Here is a 20,139-nt window from a genome sequence, read left to right as displayed (position 1 = left end):
TGAGGGAAAACAGGGATTAAAAAATGGGAAATCCCTGAAATTCATACATTTTAATGCCAGGAGTATTGTAAAAAAGGTGGATGAGCTGAAGGTGTGGATTGATACTTGGAAGTATGATGTGGTAGCGATTAGTGAGACATGGTTGCAGGAGGGATGTGATTGGCAACTGAATATCCCTGGGTTTCGTTGTTTTAGGTGTGATAGAGTCGGAGGGGCAAGAGGAGGTGGGGTTGCATTGCTTGTCAGGGAAAATATTACAGCGGTGCCTAGGAAGGATAGATTAGAGGGCACATCCATGGAGGCTATTTGGGTGGAACTGAGGAGTAGGAAAGGAGAGGTTACACTTGTAGGGGTGTATTATAGACCACCCGGAGGGGACCGAGACCTAGAGGAGCAAATCTGTAGGGAGATAGTAGATATTTGTGATAAGCACAGGGTTGTAATTATGGGAGATTTTAATTTTCCACACATAGATTGGGAAACACATTCTGTGAAAGGAATGGATGGGCTAGCGTTTGTGAAATGTGTGCAAGATAGTTTTTTACAACAATATGTAGAGGTGCCGACCAGAGAAGGAGCAGTGTTAGATCTACTGTTGGCAAATGGGATGGGTCAAGTGACGGAGGTTAGTGTTGGCGAGCACTTCGGGTCCAGTGATCATAATGCCATCAGCTTCAATGTCATTATGGAAAGAGAGAAATCAGGGCCAAGGATTCAAGGATTGAGGTTTTTGATTGGGGAAAAGCTAGATTTGAGGAGATGCGAAAGGACTTGCAGGGTGTGCATTGGGACAATTTGTTTTATGGGCAGGATGTAGTAGAGAGATGGAAGTCTTTTAAAGATCAGATTTTGAGAGTGCAAAAGCTTTATGTTCCTGTTAGGTTAAAAGGAGGGGCAAAAGGTTTGAGAGAGCCGTGGTTTTCAAGGAATATTGGAAACTTGGTTCGAAGAAAAAGGGAGGCGTACATTAGATATAAGAAGCATGGAGTTAAGGAGATGTTTGAAAGATACATTGAATGTAAGAGGAATCTTAAGAGAGGAATTAGGAAAGCTAAAAGAAGGTATGAGAAAACTATGGCAAGCAGGGTGAAAACTAATCCAAAAGAGTTCTACAAATATGTTAATGGTAAGAGGAAAGCTAGAGACAAAATTGGTCCCTTAGAAAATCAGAGTGGAAAACTGTGTGTGGAACCTAGAGAAATGGGGGAGATATTGAACAGTTTCTTCGGTATTCACTAAGGAGAAGGATATTGGGAGATGTGGGATAAAAAAAGCAAATTGGGTAAATATGGGGAATATAGAGATTACAAAAGGTGTAGTTTTAAGGCTTTTGAAGAATATAAAGGTGGATAAGTCTCCGGGACCAGACGGGATCTTCCCCAGGACATTGAGAGAAGTGAAGGAGGAAATAGCAGAGGCTCTGGCGGTAATTTTCCAAATGTCATTAGATATGGGGATAGTGCCGGAGGATTGGCGCATTGCGCATGTGGTTCCGTTATTTAAAAAGGGTTCAAGGAGGAAGCCTGGCAACTATCGGCCTGTAAGTTTGACGTCTGTGGTAGGTAAATTAATGGAGAAAATTCTTAGAGATAGTACTTATAAACATCTGGATAGACAGGGTCTGATCAGGAGCACTCAACATGGATTTGTGGGAGGAAGGTCACGTTTGACCAATCTGATTGAATTTTTTGAAGAGGTGACTAGGAATGTGGATGAGGGTAGCGCAGTGGATGTTGTCTATATGGACCTCAGTAAGGCCTTCGATAAGGTACCACATGGAAGGTTAGTTAGGAAGGTGCAGTCTTTAGGTATAAATTTTAAGATAGTCAAATGGATTGAACATTGGCTGAAAGGGAGAGGCCAGAGAGTGGTAGTGGATAATTGTCTGTCAGGTTGGAGGCCGGTGACCAGTGGTGTGCCTCAAGGATCTGTATTGGGCCCATTGTTGTTCGTTATATACATTAATGATCTAGATGATGGGGTGGTGAATTGGATTAGTAAATATGCAGACGATACTAAGATAGGTGGAATAATGGATAATGAAGAAGGTTTTCAAGGATTGCAGAGGGATTTGGGCTGCTTAGAAAAGTGGGCTGAAAAATGGCAGATGGAATTTAATGCTGATAAGTGTGAGGTGCTTCATTTTGGTAAGAAGAATCAGAATAGGACATACGTGGTAAATGGGAGAGCATTGAGGAATACAGAAGAGCAGAAAGATTTAGGAGTAACGGTACATCGTTCCCTGAAGGTAGAAACTCACGTGAATAGGGTGGTGAAGAAGGCTTTTAGTATGCTGGCCTTTATCAATCATTGCATGGAATATAGGAGTTGGGAGGTGATGTTGAGATTGTATAAGACGTTGGTGCGGCCTAATTTGGAGTTCTGTGTGCAGTTCTGGTCGCCTGATTATAGGAAGGATATAAACAGAGTGGAGAGAGTGCAGAGAAGGTTTACCAGAATGTTGCCTGGGTTTAAGCATCTGGAGTATGGGGAGAGATTGGACAGATTGGGTCTTTATTCTTTGGAGCGTAGAAGGTTGAGAGGGGATTTGATAGAAGTATTTAAGATTATGAAAGGGATAGACAGAATGGATGTGGATAGACTATTTCCGTTAAGAGGAGGAAAGATTAAAACAAGAGGACATGAGTTAAGAATTAAGGGGCAGAGGTTTAGAGGTGACATGAGGGGGAACTTCTTTACTCAGAGAGTGGTAGCTGTGTGGAATGATCTTCCGGGAGAAATAGTGGCGGCGGAGTCAATTGTATTATTTAAGAAAAGGTTGGACAGGTCTATGGATGAGAAGAAGATGGAGGGTTATGGGCATTGTGCAGGGAGGTGGGACTAGAAAGGGGTGTTTGGTTCGGTGCGGACTAGAAGGGCCTAATGGCCTGTTTCCGTGCTGTAATTGTTATGTTATGTTATGTTATGTTATTATTCTGCCTCGTCCCACTAACCTGCGCCCAGTCCTTATCCCTCCCATCCATAGAAACATAGAAACATAGAAGATAGGAGCAGGAGTAGGTCATTCGACCCTTCGAGCCTGCTCCGCCATTCAACGAGATCATGACTGATCTTAAAGTTCAGTACCCCGTCCCCGCCTTCTCTCTGTAACCTTTAATACCCTTATACTGAAGAAATAGATCTAATTCCCTCATAAATATATTTAATGAACCTGCCTCTACTGCCCTCTGTGACAATGAATTCCACAGATTCACCACCCTCTGGGTCAAGAAATACCTCCTCATCTCGGTCCTAAATGGTTTGCCTATTATCCTCGAACCATGGCCCCGGGTTCTGGATTTTCCCATCCTTGGAAACATCCCATCTGCATCCATTCTGTCCAGTCCTGCCAGAATTTTATAGGTCTCTATGAGATCCCCTCTCAATCTTCTAAACTCCAGTGAGTACAATCCCAATTTGCGCAATCTTTCCTCATAAGTCATTCCTGCCATTCCAGGTATCAGCCTGGTGAATCGCCTCTGCACTCCTTCCATTGCAAGAACATCCTTCCTTAGATAAGGTGACCAAAACTGCACACAATACTCCAGGTGGGGTCTCACCAATGCCCTGTACAGCTGCAGTAAGGTATCCTTGTTCCTAGACTCAAACCCTCTTGATATGAAGGCCAACATACCATTTGCCGTTTTAACCGCCTGCTGTACCTGCATGCTCACCTTCAGAGACTGATGTACAAGTACCCCTAGGTCTCTCTGCAATTCCCATCTCTTAATCTATTGCCATTCAAATAGTAATCTGCCCTCCGGTTTGTATTACCAAAGTGGATAACCTCACATTTATCCACATTGTAGTGCATTTGCCATGGATCTGCCCAGTCCCTCAATTGATCCAAATCACACTGGAGCTTCCTGACCCCCTCTTCCGTGCACACAACCCCTCCTAGCTTAGTGTCATCTGCAAATTTGGAGATATTACATCCAATCCCCTCATCCAGATCATTAATGTAAATTGTGAACAGCTGGGGTCCCAGTTCAGATCCCTGTGGCACCCCACTGGTCACCGCCTTCCACTCAGAAAACGAGCCATTTATCCCAACTCTCTGTCTTCTACCTGCCAGCCAGTTCTCAATCCACATCCATACTTTGCCCCCAATCCCATGAGCCTTGATTTTGGAAGCCAGTCGTTTATGCGGGACCTTATCGAAGGCCTTTTGGAAGTCCAGGTACACCACATCCACTGGCTCTCCCCCATCTATTTTACCTGTCACCATCTCAAAGAATTCCAATAGATTTGTCAAGCACGATTTACCTTTTGTAAATCCATGTTGACTCCGTCCGATCCCTTCTCTGCTAGTCATATGCTCCGCTATTACATCCTTAATAATGGATTCCATAATTTTGCCCACTACTGATGTCAGACTCACCGGCCGATAATTCCCCGCTTTTTCTCTACCCCCCTTTTTAAATAGTGTGGTAACATTAGCTACCCTCCAATCCATGGGTACTTATCCTGAGTCTATCGAGTTCTGGAAAATAATTCTTAAAGCATCTGCTATCTGAATGGCCACTTCCTTGAGTACCCTAGGATGTAGATTATCAGGCCCTTGGGATTTATCTGCCTTCAATCCCATCAATTTCCCCAAGACCATGTCCTTAGAGATACTGATTTCTTTCAGTCCCTCCCTTGCATTAGTCTCTATGTTTCCCAACATCCTTGGGAGGTTATTTGTATCCTCTCTTGTAAAAACAGAACTAAAGTAAGAATTTAATTGGTCTGCCATTTCCTTATTCCCCATTATATATTCCCCTGATTCCGACTGCAAGGGACCTACTCTGGATTTCACCAATCTTTTCCTCTTGACATATTTATAAAAGCTTTTGCAGTCAGTTTTTATATTTGCCGCAAGCTTAGTTTCGTAATTTATTTTTGCTCTCTTGATTAATCCCTTTGTCCTCCTTTGCTGCATCTTGAACTGCACGCAGTCTTCGGTTGCGGTACTTTTTTTGGCCAATTGATATGCTCTCTCTTTGGACCCAATGCTGTCTCTAATTTCCATTGTTATCCACGGTTGAGTCACCTTTTTTGGTTTATTTTGATGTCAAACCGGTATAAACGATTTTTGCAATATCTCCATTAGATCTGTGAATGCTTTCCATTGTCTATCCACAGTCAACTCCCCCATAAACCAATCAATCTTACTCAACTCCCGATTCATACCATCATAATTCCCTTCATTTAAATTCAGGACATTAGTCTCGGATTTAATTTCATCACTCTCCATGTCGAGTGAGAATTCGATCATATTGTGATCGCTCCTACCCAAAGGGCCTCGCACAAGATTGTTGATTAGCCCCTTATCATTACATAATACCCAATCTAAAATGGCCTGCTCCCGAGTTGGTTCCTCGACATATTGGTCTAGATAACCGTCCCGTAAATATTCAAGGAATTCCTCCTCCTCAGTATTTTTACCAATTTGACTAGTCCAATCTATATGCAAATTAAAGTCTCCCATGATGACAGCTGTTCCCTTATTGCATGCTTTTCTAATTTCTCTTTTAATGCCTTCCCTCACCTCTACACTACCATTTGGAGGCCTATATACCACCCCCACTAACGTTTTCCGCCCCTTGCTATTCCTCAGTTCTACCCATATAGATTCCGCATCTTCTGAGTTAATATCCTTCCTGTCAATCGTGTCGGTCCCTTCTCTCACCATCAATACTACCCCACCCCCTTTTCTCTCTTGCCGATCCCTCCTAAATATCGTATACCCAGGATGTTAAGTTCCCAGGCTTGCCCACCCTGCAGCCATGTTTCTGTAATCCCAATCAAATCATATTTGTTTATCTCAATTTCCACAGCTAATTCATCTACCTTGTTCCGAATGCTTCTTGCATTAAGATATAAAGCCTTCAGATTTGCTTTTTTCACCCTCCTTGCTCTTTCTGATTTTTTACTTTCGCTGCCTAACCTAACTTTTCCTGTTTTATCTTTTCTGTCCTTTGCCCTATCATGCAGGTTCCCACCCCCCTGCCAAATTAGTTTAAACCACACCCGACGGCTGTACCAAACCTAGCTGCCAATATATTGACCCCTTTTGGGTTTAGGTGTAACCCATCCTTCTTGTAGAGATCATGCCTTCCCCAAAAGAGATCCCAATGATCCAAGAAGCCAAAACCCTGTCCTTTACACCAGCCCCTCAGCCACACATTCATTTGTCTTAACCTTCCATTTTTGTCCTCAGTTGCACTTGGCATAGGTAGCAAAGCAGAGATCACCACCCTGGCTGTCCTATTTCTTAGTTTCTGTCCTAGCTCTCTGTAATCCTTTTTCAGTAATAACATAATAACATAACAATTACAGCACGGAAACAGGCCATTAGGCCCTTCTAGTCCGCACCGAACCAAACACCCCTTTCTAGTCCCACCTCCCTGCACAATGCCCATAACCCTCCATCTTCTTCTCATCCATAGACCTGTCCAACCTTTTCTTAAATAATACAATTGACTCCGCCGCCACTATTTCTCCCGGAAGATCATTCCACACAGCTACCACTCTCTGAGTAAAGAAGTTCCCCCTCATGTCACCTCTAAACCTCTGCCCCTTAATTCTTAACTCATGTCCTCTTGTTTTAATCTTTCCTCCTCTTAACGGAAATAGTCTATCCACATCCATTCTGTCTATCCCTTTCATAATCTTAAATACTTCTATCAAATCCCCTCTCAACCTTCTACGCTCCAAAGAATAAAGACCCAATCTGTCCAATCTCTCCCCATACTCCAGATGCTTAAACCCAGGCAACATTCTGGTAAACCTTCTCTGCACTCTCTCCACTCTGTTTATATCCTTCCTATAATCAGGCGACCAGAACTGCACACAGAACTCCAAATTAGGCCGCACCAACGTCTTATACAATCTCAACATCACCTCCCAACTCCTATATTCCATGCAATGATTGATAAAGGCCAGCATACTAAAAGCCTTCTTCACCACCCTATTCACGTGAGTTTCTACCTTCAGGGAACGATGTACCGTTACTCCTAAATCTTTCTGCTCTTCTGTATTCCTCAATGCTCTCCCATTTACCACGTATGTCCTATTCTGATTCTTCTTACCAAAATGAAGCACCTCACACTTATCAGCATTAAATTCCATCTGCCATTTTTCAGCCCACTTTTCTAAGCAGCCCAAATCCCTCTGCAATCCTTGAAAACCTTCTTCATTATCCATTATTCCACCTATCTTAGTATCGTCTGCATATTTACTAATCCAATTCACCACCCCATCATCTAGATCATTAATGTATATAACGAACAACAATGGGCCCAATACAGATCCTTGAGGCACACCACTGGTCACCGGCCTCCAACCTGACAGACAATTATCCACTACCACTCTCTGGCCTCTCCCTTTCAGCCAATGTTCAATCCATTTGACTATCTTAAAATTTATACCTAAAGACTGCACCTTCCTAACTAACCTTCCATGTGGTACCTTATCGAAGGCCTTACTGAGGTCCATATAGACAACATCCACTGCGCTACCCTCATCCACATTCCTAGTCACCTCTTCAAAAAATTCAATCAGATTGGTCAAACGTGACCTTCCTCCCACAAATCCATGTTGAGTGCTCCTGATCAGACCCTGTCTATCCAGATGTTTATAAGTACTATCTCTAAGAATTTTCTCCATTAATTTACCTACCACAGACGTCAAACTTACAGGCCGATAGTTGCCAGGCTTCCTCCTTGAACCCTTTTTAAATAACGGAACCACATGCGCAATGCGCCAATCCTCCGGCACTATCCCCATATCTAATGACATTTGGAAAATTACCGCCAGAGCCTCTGCTATTTCCTCCTTCACTTCTCTCAATGTCCTGGGGAAGATCCCGTCTGGTCCCGGAGACTTATCCACCTTTATATTCTTCAAAAGCCTTAAAACTACACCTTTTGTAATCTCTATATTCCCCATATTTACCCAATTTGCTTTTTTTATCCCACATCTCCCAATATCCTTCTCCTTAGTGAATACCGAAGAAACTGTTCAATATCTCCCCCATTTCTCTAGGTTCCACACACAGTTTTCCACTCTGATTTTCTAAGGGACCAATTTTGTCTCTAGCTTTCCTCTTACCATTAACATATTTGTAGAACTCTTTTGGATTAGTTTTCACCCTGCTTGCCATAGTTTTCTCATACCTTCTTTTAGCTTTCCTAATTCCTCTCTTAAGATTCCTCTTACATTCAATGTATCTTTCAAACATCTCCTTAACTCCATGCTTCTTATATCTAATGTACGCCTCCCTTTTTCTTCGAACCAAGTTTCCAATATTCCTTGAAAACCACGGCTCTCTCAAACCTTTTGCCCCTCCTTTTAACCTAACAGGAACATAAAGCTTTTGCACTCTCAAAATCTGATCTTTAAAAGACTTCCATCTCTCTACTACATCCTGCCCATAAAACAAATTGTCCCAATGCACACCCTGCAAGTCCTTTCGCATCTCCTCAAATCTATCTTTTCCCCAATCAAAAACCTCAATCCTTGGCCCTGATTTCTCTCTTTCCATAATGACATAATAGGTCAACATAGACAAGAAGTGCCAAAGGAACTGTTTTTTTGTGCTGTAATGTTCTATGGTTCTAACCCTTTCAGGACCAGTGAGAATCTTATTTTTGAAAAGGTGATAGATACTTCAAATGCATCAAACAATACACACTCCTTCAGGAAAAGATGACCTCTCAGAAAAGTAAAGAAATTTATTACAATTTGCATGAAGGGATAGTCTATTTAAAAAATACATTCAGCTCCAGCCAAAATTAATCAACAATCTTTAAGATTGTAAAAGGAACAACGATAGCATTCGAATTTTATTCATGCCATGAAATTTTGAGTGTGGCTCAATAAAACAGATACAAGAACAGATGCTTTCATATCCAAAATTAATTATCTCAAGCTTATAGCACTTGATGCAATTTCAACTTTCATAACCTGGATGTAAGTGGCTCTATTTCCTTGAAAATATATCATGAGTTTTCAATACCAAAAAAGTTTTATTTGACAGTTTTCCTGTTGATCAATAAGACAATGAAAACTTGTCACGTTGGGTTTTTTTGGAGCGAGTCCTACAAAGTCGACATTGCAAATTTTCAGTTGTGATGTGAAACAGAGGCTGCATTTGTATTCTCGGAGGAATATGAACATGAGCAAACTTCCCCAGGGTGATTAAAAAATTAATCACATTTGTCCCCAATTAGTATTCGGCCTGGAATATTGCTTGGTACAATTTATTAATTGGTATATTACAAAAACAATTACAAGTTCATCGAGTTTATTAAAGGTGGTATGCATCTATATTCCAATTTAATTTGTATTTATTGAATTAGGACATGGCAAATGTAAATAATTCACATTTCAGTTGAAATACCATTGGTCAAAAAAATCCTGACACAAATACTTATTTTTTTTTTGAGATTTGAAATATTGTCCAGACTGGATCAATGCCAAAGGGACGCTGCAACCTTAAATGCTATAAAATTCAGCACTGCACACTTTAAAATCACATGCAAGCTCTCAATGCACAGCCTCTTGGTCACATACAAGAACATTTAAACTAGCCCCTTTAAAATATCTTCACTGAAGGCAGCTGTTGGACAACAGTTATTACAATGAACAGCACCCAATACCAGAGTCATTTTGACTCATGCTTCACAGTTGTAAGAGTTGAAGTAAACTGATCAGACCAAATGAGCTGATTTTATGATGTAAAATATTTGTGATGGAAACTATTATTTTAATACAAGATACATTTCTTCATTTCCTAACTTAGATAATGTGAATTCTCACCAGAGACGATCGGGTATATTTCTCCCTTGAAAATGCTATGAAGATGGGGGGGGGGGGGGGGGGGGGAGGAGGATAATCCACCGAGTGCTCTCTGTAGCAAGACTTTGAGCCACTGAGATATTTCAGCAGATCCGCAGGGGGGAGAGAGAGAGGCTGAAACATCTGTTACTTTTCATATAGAGACACAAGATAAGAGCAAGTGGAATAAAAGAAAAATGACGACGTCATGTTACTCTGTTCTCCGTTTAAGTACTGTACTCAAGGAAGTATACTGTGAATCATTCTGGTACCAAATGCCATTCAAACAAAATCATGCAACTTGATCATTTCATGAAATACAAGGATCCAAACAACAAAAATCACACTCACTCGTTTTACAGGTGAAATTGTCTCATAAAGTAGGGCTTTTATGGTCAGCAGTGAAATATAAATAGTTGTCTACATTTCAATGCACACATTTTATTAGAGAGATAAGTATAAATAGAAGCCCACAGCTATAATTTGAAGTTCAATGTTCATAATCCTAACACAGATCCAAGAACTCGTCTTGGATTAACAACTAACTGTAGCAAGGGAAATTGTGGGTAAATGTGACACAAATGATTAGGGCCACTCTTTTTTTTAAAAAATTAAGATGTTGAACAAACCATCGAAGCCCTTGTAGTAACTTGCACATCAATCACATGCTCCAATCCAAACAGCTTCAAACTTCTATGTTGAAAATAAACCAACTTACCCCCCTTTTGAAATTCTTGAAAGAAGGAATTCTAGGTTTCACTGTCTTTAATTCATTCATACAGTAAGACAGTGGATCCCTGGAAAACCTGGGAATCTGGGGCCCACAAGGAGCTGAGGATGAGCAAGTGGTGGCAGGGGAAAGGTGAGGGAATGGCAGCTAACATAAAAATAAAGAAAACAATAACACTATAAAATTAAAAAATCAAGAGGCACATCTGCCAAGTAATATGGTTCGAGATGATCAAGGTATACTGAGTGACGCATTTTGCTCAATGTTAAATGCAATGTCATGCATCAGAGGGAGATGGATTTCTATAAAACAATGATTTAGATGGATTGAAATTGATCTTAGCCTTATTATTATTTATCACATGACAACTGAAGTGCAAGATGTATAAAGCATGAACAAAAATAAAATTAAAAAAACAAGCCTCTCACTCCCCCAAATTTTCTAGCATTCAACATTTAAATCAAATATATCAATCAGCCACAGAAATAACACAAATAACTGAATCTAAACAAAAAAAAAATTTAAAGTACATGTTCTCAAGAACCAAATGAACCTGTGCATTAATACACACTGGCATTTACCCAACAGCATGTTTGTCAACACACAGCAAGACATGTTGGAACATCACAAGCAACAACAGACTGAAGTTCAAACTGATATGATTATCTGCTTTTAAAAAGAAAATACTTCAGTGACACACACAAAAATCAATACACAAATAGAGAAATTGTCAACAATTTTAGTAAAAAGTGTGCATATAACTGGAAACAAAATTATTTGGCAATGCTCTAATAGATGTAACAACACAAGATCATTTATGAAGAAATGACATTTATTAGGAAAGCATAAAGAACTTGAATAGAAGCACTTGGGGCTGTTTCACCATTCAATTAAATCACGGCTGAACGATATTTTAACCCCACATTAATTAATCAGTCATCGTTTTACATTTCATATTAAGCTCATCTAAAATACATACAGTAAGTGAAAATTACTAAAAGTTATGTGCTCTATTATTCTTCTTTTCCTACTTTCATCAATGATTAAGAAATTAATCACATTTGTCAGACATGGCCTATCTTTTTCTGGTGTCCATTTACTCCATTCCTAAATAGACACCAGTAATTTCCCAATAATACACGCAAGGCTAAAGAGACCATTTTTAAATGTTTACATTTTGACATACAGCACGGTAACGGGCCTTGCCAGCCTACGAGTCCGTGCCACCTAAATACCCCTAATTAACCTACAAACCCCGTAGATTTCGGAAGCGTGGGAAGGAAACCAGAGCACCCGGAGGAAATGGGGAGAACGTACAAACTCCATACAGACAGCACTGGATTCGAACTCAGGCCACTGGCATTGTGATAGCATTTCACTAATCGCTACACTAACTGTGCCACTCAAATTTATGGATTCTCCCTTTCATCTATCTTACATAGGGAAATAATTTCAGTGATTTTCTAAGCAGAAGGAATTGTTCCCAAATTGTAGTAAGATTCAGGTTAGGGAAACTTCAATCTCTTCACAGATTTTCTTTTAAAGAGAAGCCATACTGTCTTGGTGATTGATCGCTCTTTAGTCTTGTAGTCTTTCTTTGGCTTGGCTTCGCGGACGAAGATTTATGGAGGGGGTAAAAAGTCCACGTCAGCTGCAGGCTCGTTTGTGGCTGACCAGTCCGATGCGGGACAGGCAGACACGATTGCAGCGGTTGCAAGGGAAAATTGGTTGGTTGGGGTTGGGTGTTGGGTTTTTCCTCCTTTGCCTTTTGTCAGTGAGGTGGGCTCTGCGGTCTTCTTCAAAGGAGGCTGCTGCCCGCCAAACTGTGAGGCGCCAAGATGCACGGTTTGAGGCGTTATCAGCCCACTGGCGGTGGTCTTGTAGTACTGACTTTAAAAATGCCAGGGTTAAAACCATATGGACCCAACCATCAACTATTCTTCAGTCTCATTTAACCAGTCCATTAAAAAAACATTCAGCCATAATTGATGTAAAGACGCACAGCGCTGTAACAGGCCATTTTGGCTCACAAGTTTGTGCCGCTCGATTTATACCCAATTTACCTACACCCCCGGTACATCTCGAATGTATTGTCTTCAAATTCAAATGTTAGTTTCCGGGAATTGTCAACGGGCTATTCCCCTGCTACAAATGTTGAGGGAAATTATTCAGTACATCCGTTTTCTCATTCCTTTTCACTAGATCTTCACTGCCAACTTTGCTTGGCTCACCTCATTTTGTTGAATATAATAATTGTACAGTTCATATTTTCTATGATTTCTTGTGTTTCTTTCCCCCACTTGCTACTTTTAATGAACAATTTTGTGACCCCGTTATTTTCTCATATCCTTCCCAGCTACTAGGAACTGCACTAATTTTTACAATTTTATATGCTTTGTCCATTCATTTTCTGCTAACTCTCATGTCTTTTGCTCCTTTAGTAAGCAGACATCCTCTCCCTTAAAGACGGAAAGATTTCCCTTCTCATATTAATTTTGTTTTCAGAGCTAATTTTATTTTGACCGTTTACAGATATGACCGTCACTCATATTGCATGGAACAGTCATATCTAAATCTAGGATCATAGTACTCTTTTTCCTTCAATCACTACATGAAGCATGATAATATGCTTGGTTCAGAATACTATTCATACATTGTTTAATTAGCAACACTAATTACTCATCCCTTCTCTCGTATGGTCTTCCATCTTTTTCATTCCAAGATTCCCCCACTCATGGATACTATTTCATAATCTACCCCACAAACACTTGTGCTATTTTGTACATTGTGTTCAGAGCCCACATCATCCAATTAAGCTCAAAGTGACACAAAAGCTATCTGCATAATTTTCACCTGCGATAATCACGGGGATCTGCAATGCACCCATCCATAGCCAATGCACCTTACAAAAAACACAATACAATTAAGATAAAATAGAAAGTGCTGGAAATATGATCAGGCAGCATCCATTGAATTGAATTTGAACTTCGAGTATGTAAAGATGCTGACTGATTTGCTGTACATTTCCAGCATCTATAGTGGTTTGCTTTTTAAATACAATAAGACAGGTTTAGTTATCATTTGTACTTGCAATAGTGGAGCAAACATTACAATAGATCACAGCACTATAAACTACACAAAGTAGCCACTCACAAAGGAAACACAAATTTACCTTGCTTTTCTTGCCAAATAGCCATAGTTTCCCTTTGCTTTTTCCTGTTGTATATTTTTGATCTCCCCTCATCTCTTGCTTATGTGCACTTAGACTGCCATCTGATACTGTCCTATAAATATTCTGACTAAAGTCTTCAAATGGGAAGTCTCCAGGAGGTTCAAAACCTGACTTAAAGGATTCCACAACTATTAAGGAGTCCTATAAAGAAAAAAAGATCAAGTTAAGTAACACAGAAACACAGCAGGCTGCATAGCATCCACAGAAAGCTAAAGTCAGTCAACATTTCAGGCATGTGTCCTTCTTCTGGAGGGCTGAGAAACAGGCAGACCAGACTGAAGCATATGCAGATTTCTTGTTTACCTCTCAATGCAAGTAGCATTCAGAATAAGGTGGATGAACCTAAAATAGTTATACACAATTATGACCTAATTAGAATAACAAAGGTTTGGCTTGAGTGATCAGGATTGGGAACTTAATATTCAAAACTACTCAACATTTAGGAAGGATACACAAAAGTAAAGGAGGTGGGGAAGCATTGCTCATTAAAGAGGAGGTTAAGGCAACTGTAAGGAAGTACATCAGCTTGGATTATGTGAAATCTGTATAGGTCAAAACATGGAACAGCAGGGGGCAGCAAACAGTAGGAGTGGTGTACCGACCATTAAACAGTAGTAGTGAGATTGGGAAAGGCATCAAGCAAGAACGTACAGTAGTTATCATGGGTGACTTTAATATGCATGCAGATTGGGAGAACCAAACCGATAGTAATACAGCGGGGGACAATTTTTTGAATTGCGCGAGGAATGGTTTGCTCAACCAATCGCCCGCAGGAACTAACTAGAGAGCAGGAAATCCTAGGTTGGTTGCTGTGAATCTTTGGCTTGGCTTCATGGACGAAGATTTATAGAGGGGTAATGTCCACGTCAGCTGCAGGCTCGTTTGTGGCTGACAAGTCCGATGCGGTTCCAAGGGAAAATTGGTGGGTTGGGGTTGGGTGTTGGGTTTTTCCTCCTTTGTCTTTTATCAGTGAGGTGGGCTCTGCGGTCTTCTTCAAAGGAGGTTGCTGCTCACCGAACTGTGAGGCGCCAAGATGCACGTTTTGAGGCAATATCAGCCCACTGGCGATGGTCAATGTGGCAGGCACCAAGAGCTTTCTTTAGGCAGAATTAATTAGCAATCTTGTGTGAGGCCCCTTAGCAAGAGCGACCACAATATGGTGGGATTTTTCATTAGGATGGAGAGTAACACCGTTAATTCAAAAATTTGGATCCTGAAAGAAGGGAGAACTTATGAAAAGAGGTGTGAATTGGCTAAGATAGACTGGCAGAGTACATGTAATGGGTTCATGCTTGATAGACAATGGCAGATGGAGAATATGGTAAAGGACCTATAAAATGTATCGACATGGATAGAAAACTGGCCAGCAGGCAGGAAACAGAGTGGCAATAAATGTGACCTTTGCAGATTGGCCTGCAGTTACTAGTAGCATACTACTGCTTCCACTTAGTGCTGGAGCCCCAGATATTTACAATATCTATTAATGATCTAGTATAAAAAATTATATGTAATATCTTAAAGTTTGCAGATGACACTAAGATAAGGTCACAGTATGAGGTGCAAGAAAGATTGCAAGAGGCTGTAAAGTAAGTTGGACAGATTAGAAAAGTGAGCAAATGCAGTATAATGTATATAAATTTATCATCCACTTCAGTGGCAATAACAGGCAGACAGATTATCTGACTGCCATCAAATTACGAAAAGGAAAATTACAACGAGACCGGGATACAAAGACTGGAACGAGGTAAAGCAGGCAGTGAAGAAAGCAAATGGCATTTTGGCCTTTCTAAAGAGAGGCTTTGAATATAGAGGTCTCACTGAGGTTGTGTGTGGCCTGGGCAAGGTCACACCTTGAGAATTGTGTACAGATTTGGTCTCCTTATCAGAGAAAGGATATTCTTGCTGTTGAGGGAGTGCAGGAAAGGGTCACCAGACTAATTCCTGGGATGACACAAATGATCCACAAAGAAAGATTGATTAGACTTGGAATTTAGAAGAATGAAAAGGGATTTCATTGAGAAGTAGAAAATTCTGATGGAACGATATGCAGAAAGAATGCTCCCAATGTTGGGGAAGTCCAGACCAAAGGTGGGTAGGGGGGGTCACAGTCTAAGGATAAGAGGTAAGCCAGTTAGGACCAAGATGAGGAAAAGGTCTTTCCTTGGATAGTTGTGACTTTATGGAACCCACGCTACAGAAAGTGGTTGGGGCCAGTTTATAAGAGTTGGAAGTGGCCCTATTGACTAAAGGGATCAATGAGTATGGAGAGAAAGTAGGAATAGGGTAGTGAAACTGCGTGATCAGCCATGATCATATTGACGGGCTGTGCAAGTTTGAAGGGTTGAACCTCTTGCACCTCTTTTCTGTGATTCTGTCCAATCAGCCCAAGCAGTTCCAATATTTTTTGTTTGTTTCAAATTTCCAGCATCTGAAATTCTTTTGGTTTGCGTTGAAATGAGAAGGTTATTACTTTTTAAAAATCTGATGACCCAGTCTGGAAGTTTCCTATAGATCCTTAATTTATAAACTTTCAAATTTAGACATACAGCGCTGTAATAAGCCACTTCAGCGCACTAATACGTGCTGTCCAATTAACACCCGATTAACCTGATGAGAGGGAACAGGAACCCCCCCCCCCCAGGAAAACCCACTCAGACACGGGGAGAACATACAAACACCTTATTGACAGCGTGGTATTCATTGGTGCTGTCAAGAAAGGCATTGCGCTAACGGTACAGCCCCAAGGAAAACTAAAACAAAAATTTCCACATTTTTGTTTTCATATAACAGCAGAACATTATGTTTATTTTCTGTCAAACCAAACCACAGAATTCAGTCTTAATGAATGCTACAATTGGTTATATTTTTCAGATTTCACATGAATTCAGCTACATGTACCATAAACTTTCAGAGGATGTGGGCCTTTGAGTCATGCCTTATTTTATAATTCCAGATAATTGCACTTCTTGACAAACTCCAGGATTTTGACAGCAAATTCTTATGTAATTCATACATTGAATTTTTCCAATTCTCAGCTTATTTTTGCCATTCTTTCTCTCCTCCACACACCACCCTCCTTCACTGCTTCAGTCATAATTTCTCCCTTCATCTCCACCAAATCCCTTTGTACTAGTCACTAATTTGGAAATAGACCAGAATAAGTCACCTTTTCAATTTTAAATTTGCTAAGAAATTTAGTGAAGTTTAGTTCTTTTACATTCTCTTTGCAATTTTCCAAATACATACTTTTCGCTCATCCACCGACTTTGCAGCACTGATCATTCCTTCCAAGCATTTATTGATAATTGGAATAACCCTACGTTCAGCTTCTGCAAGTCCCCTGTAACATTCACTCATCTTTATAATCCTTCGCTCATCCGTGTCTTGTAGATTCTGCAAAAATCATTGAAGAAATACTATAAACTTACTTTATATTATAAACATACCTTTAAATAACATTTCAAATGCAAAGCGTATAACTACTAACTGGAACATAGGCTGTGAAGAAAGAAATTAAGGATTGACAAATATGAAACATTACAATGGAAATAAATGGGCAATGGAAAACTGGAGACATGCATAAATTTCAAGGCTATATCCTTGTTTACTTAGCAAAGAAAGAACATTCTTGAAGTTGACAACTCAACACATTTTGAATTCAAATTGAATACAGGTCTCGCCTGGATAATGAAGCAAAGTGGTTCTCAAAAAATGCTATTGGAAACCAAAACTTGTATCGTGGAAGTCACGATATCCCCACGAATGTTAAGGCAACTTGGATGGTAATCGATGGCAGGCAGAAGGCAATTTCATGTCATATTACATGTTCTGTACTATTAAATAACTATAAAGCAATCTTGAATCTAATCAAAGACATCTGAACCTTTTTAATCTCTTTCCAAATACAATTCAAGCAGAAATATTCAAGCTGTGCACACAAGTCACTACCAATAGTTGTTATTGCCAGATAAAAGAATACAGCTAACTGAAGAGCCAACAAATAAAATGCTGGAGGAACTCAAACAGCCAAGCAGCATCCATGGAAGCAATATCCAATCAATATTTACGCTGCAACCCTTCAACAGGAATAGCAAGAAAGAGAGAAGCCTGAATAAAGGGGAAGGGGTGAGGGGGGGGGGGGGGGGGGGGAGGAGCATGAGCTGGCAGGTTCTCCCTGACTTACAACCATAATTGGGACTGAAAGATCAGTCGTATCTTGAAATTGACACAAGTTGGAATTCTGCCTGAATGCGTGGAGTACCAAAGTCTTTAAGCTGGCTAACAAGGTAAGTACATACATGTTGACTCTTATGTGTTCTACATCCCTATTATAGTTTGTCAAATACAACATAATGAGTGTAAATTTTATATTTTAAAAAAAATGGGTTGTACGTGTATACAGTCGCAAGTTGCATAAGTCGCAAGTTGGGGAGTACTTGTAAATACAGGCATTCCTCAACTTATGTCCCTGTTCCAATCTGACCGACCGGTTGTATCTCAAAATGGATGCATGTCAGAAATGAACTGTATCCGTGTTATCTTTTATCAAATACTACATGGTGGCTATCCCTGCCATGGGTGTTATTTTCCATTGATTGGCCCCTACTTTAACTGTAAAAGTGTAATGTTTATTACACTTGCATGGGGGTAATTTGGGTACAGGTTGGAGGGGTAACAGATGTGAAAAAAGAAATTAGAACAATAAGTTTATTTTCATATACATTGTACAATTGCTGCAACCAAACAGCTATTTTGAATAAAATTAATAAAAGCAAACTTAATTGAATTAAAAAATACAATAAATACACAAGATAAATAATAAATATTCATAGTAATCCTTATGCAAAAAAAAATGACTCGTAACAAACCTTTTGTGCTGTCGGGCAGTCCCCGATTTATATAACAAGGACAGTTCAAAAGTCTGAAAGCTGTTGGAAAGAAACTGTTCTTGAACCTAGAGGTGCTGGTTTTTCAGGCTTCTGAACCTTTGGCCCAAAGGGACCAGTGAAAAGAGGTTGTGACCTGGGTGCTGGGAGTTTTTTAATGATATTGGCTGCCTTTTTGAGATTTGCAAATATTGTCTCACTTGAAAGGACTGTTTGGGACCATGAGAGGAGAGGTGTAGGTGCAAGTAAAATCCCAGGAAAAAGTGCCAGGGGGTGATTAGTAGGGAGGGACGAGGGGAAAAGTGAGTGATTGATGAAGCTATTCCTGTGGAAAGCAAAGAGGGAAGATGTGCCTGGTGGTGGAATCCCATTGGAAGTGACAGAAATTGTAGAGAATATGTTGGATGCAGAGGCTAGAGAGCTGGTAGGTTCATCTGATTGCACAAGTACAACCCGACGAAACAGCCTTCTCTGCTTCCTGGTGCAAAATATGCAGGAACACAACTAGACGTAACACACATACATACTCAGGACAAATGACCAAATATAAAAATAAATAAATACATTTTGTTGCATTAATATGAGAGTCTCAGGTGGTTAGTATGAGCAGTTCCTTTGGTCGTTCAGAAGTCAAATTGGCTGCGGGAATAATCTGTATCTCTTTCCCAACAGAAGCAGCTGAAAAATGCTGTGCAGGGTGGAAGGAGCCCTCAACAATTTTGCCTGCCCTCTTCAGTCAAAAATCCTGGTAGATCATGTCGACTTCCGGCTGGCAACTACGTGGTGTAGGGGGTAATTGTAGAGAGCTCCTGCCAGCTTTCAAACATTTCCCATTCATTCAACTTAATTTTAAAAAAAATCAAAGTGGCTTCAACTTTGTTCCTTCAATATTTAATATCATTGCTTTTGAAAATGACTAGAGGTGCCACGGCTGTGAAAAATAGTAAAGAAGAAGCAGCCCCTCTGACTTCATGTCTGACTTCAGACATGATGAAAAATCACTCAAGGGAGATAACAAAAGAAATAACTGTGCCATCAAGAGATTGATTCCAAACTTGAAAAGGTTCTACAATCAATTTCAGCAAATGAAGATCGTTTGTACGCTGAGAAGTTGGTATCTGTTAATAACCGAATTGAAAAGTTAAGACACTTGTGAAGAAATGGCTGCAAGCAATCTCAAGTTAACCTTGAAGGTGGTCAACTTGGAGACCAGGAGCAGACATCAAAACATTCAAATTTTGGGCTTAAAGAAAGATTCTAAGAAAGGCCAGTTAACTGACCTTTTCTCTAAATTACTCATGGAGGATTTTGGAAAAGAGATTTTCATTACTGAGCCTGTGCTAGATCAAGCACACTGCTCATTGATTCCAAAGCCTCCTTCAAAAATCGTCCAAGTTTGGTAATTCTTCATTTTCATTACTTCCAAGAAAAGAAGCGTGTTATCCGTGAAGCCTGTTGCAACAAAA

General features: G+C 40.2%; 1 protein-coding gene across 3 annotated transcripts in view; it reads right to left on the bottom strand.

The window, feature by feature from the left end:
• fnbp1l (formin binding protein 1-like) overlaps positions 1–20,139 on the bottom strand; it is a 259,561-nt gene that overhangs the window by 91,900 nt on the left and 147,522 nt on the right. For all 3 annotated transcript variants that reach the window (XM_069939287.1, XM_069939286.1, XM_069939288.1), the window contains exons 8-9: positions 17,034–17,180; positions 13,728–13,928 (exon numbers count right to left, since the gene is read on the bottom strand). In XM_069939287.1, coding sequence (XP_069795388.1) covers positions 13,728–13,928; positions 17,034–17,180 — 348 coding nt within the window. The remainder of the gene's footprint in view (positions 1–13,727; positions 13,929–17,033; positions 17,181–20,139) is intronic.

Source organism: Narcine bancroftii, chromosome 5, assembly GCF_036971445.1.
Source record: "Narcine bancroftii isolate sNarBan1 chromosome 5, sNarBan1.hap1, whole genome shotgun sequence".
Lineage (NCBI taxonomy): Eukaryota > Metazoa > Chordata > Chondrichthyes > Torpediniformes > Narcinidae > Narcine > Narcine bancroftii.
Note: the sequence above shows the minus strand (reverse complement) of the source record. Positions and strands in the feature narration are given on the sequence as shown.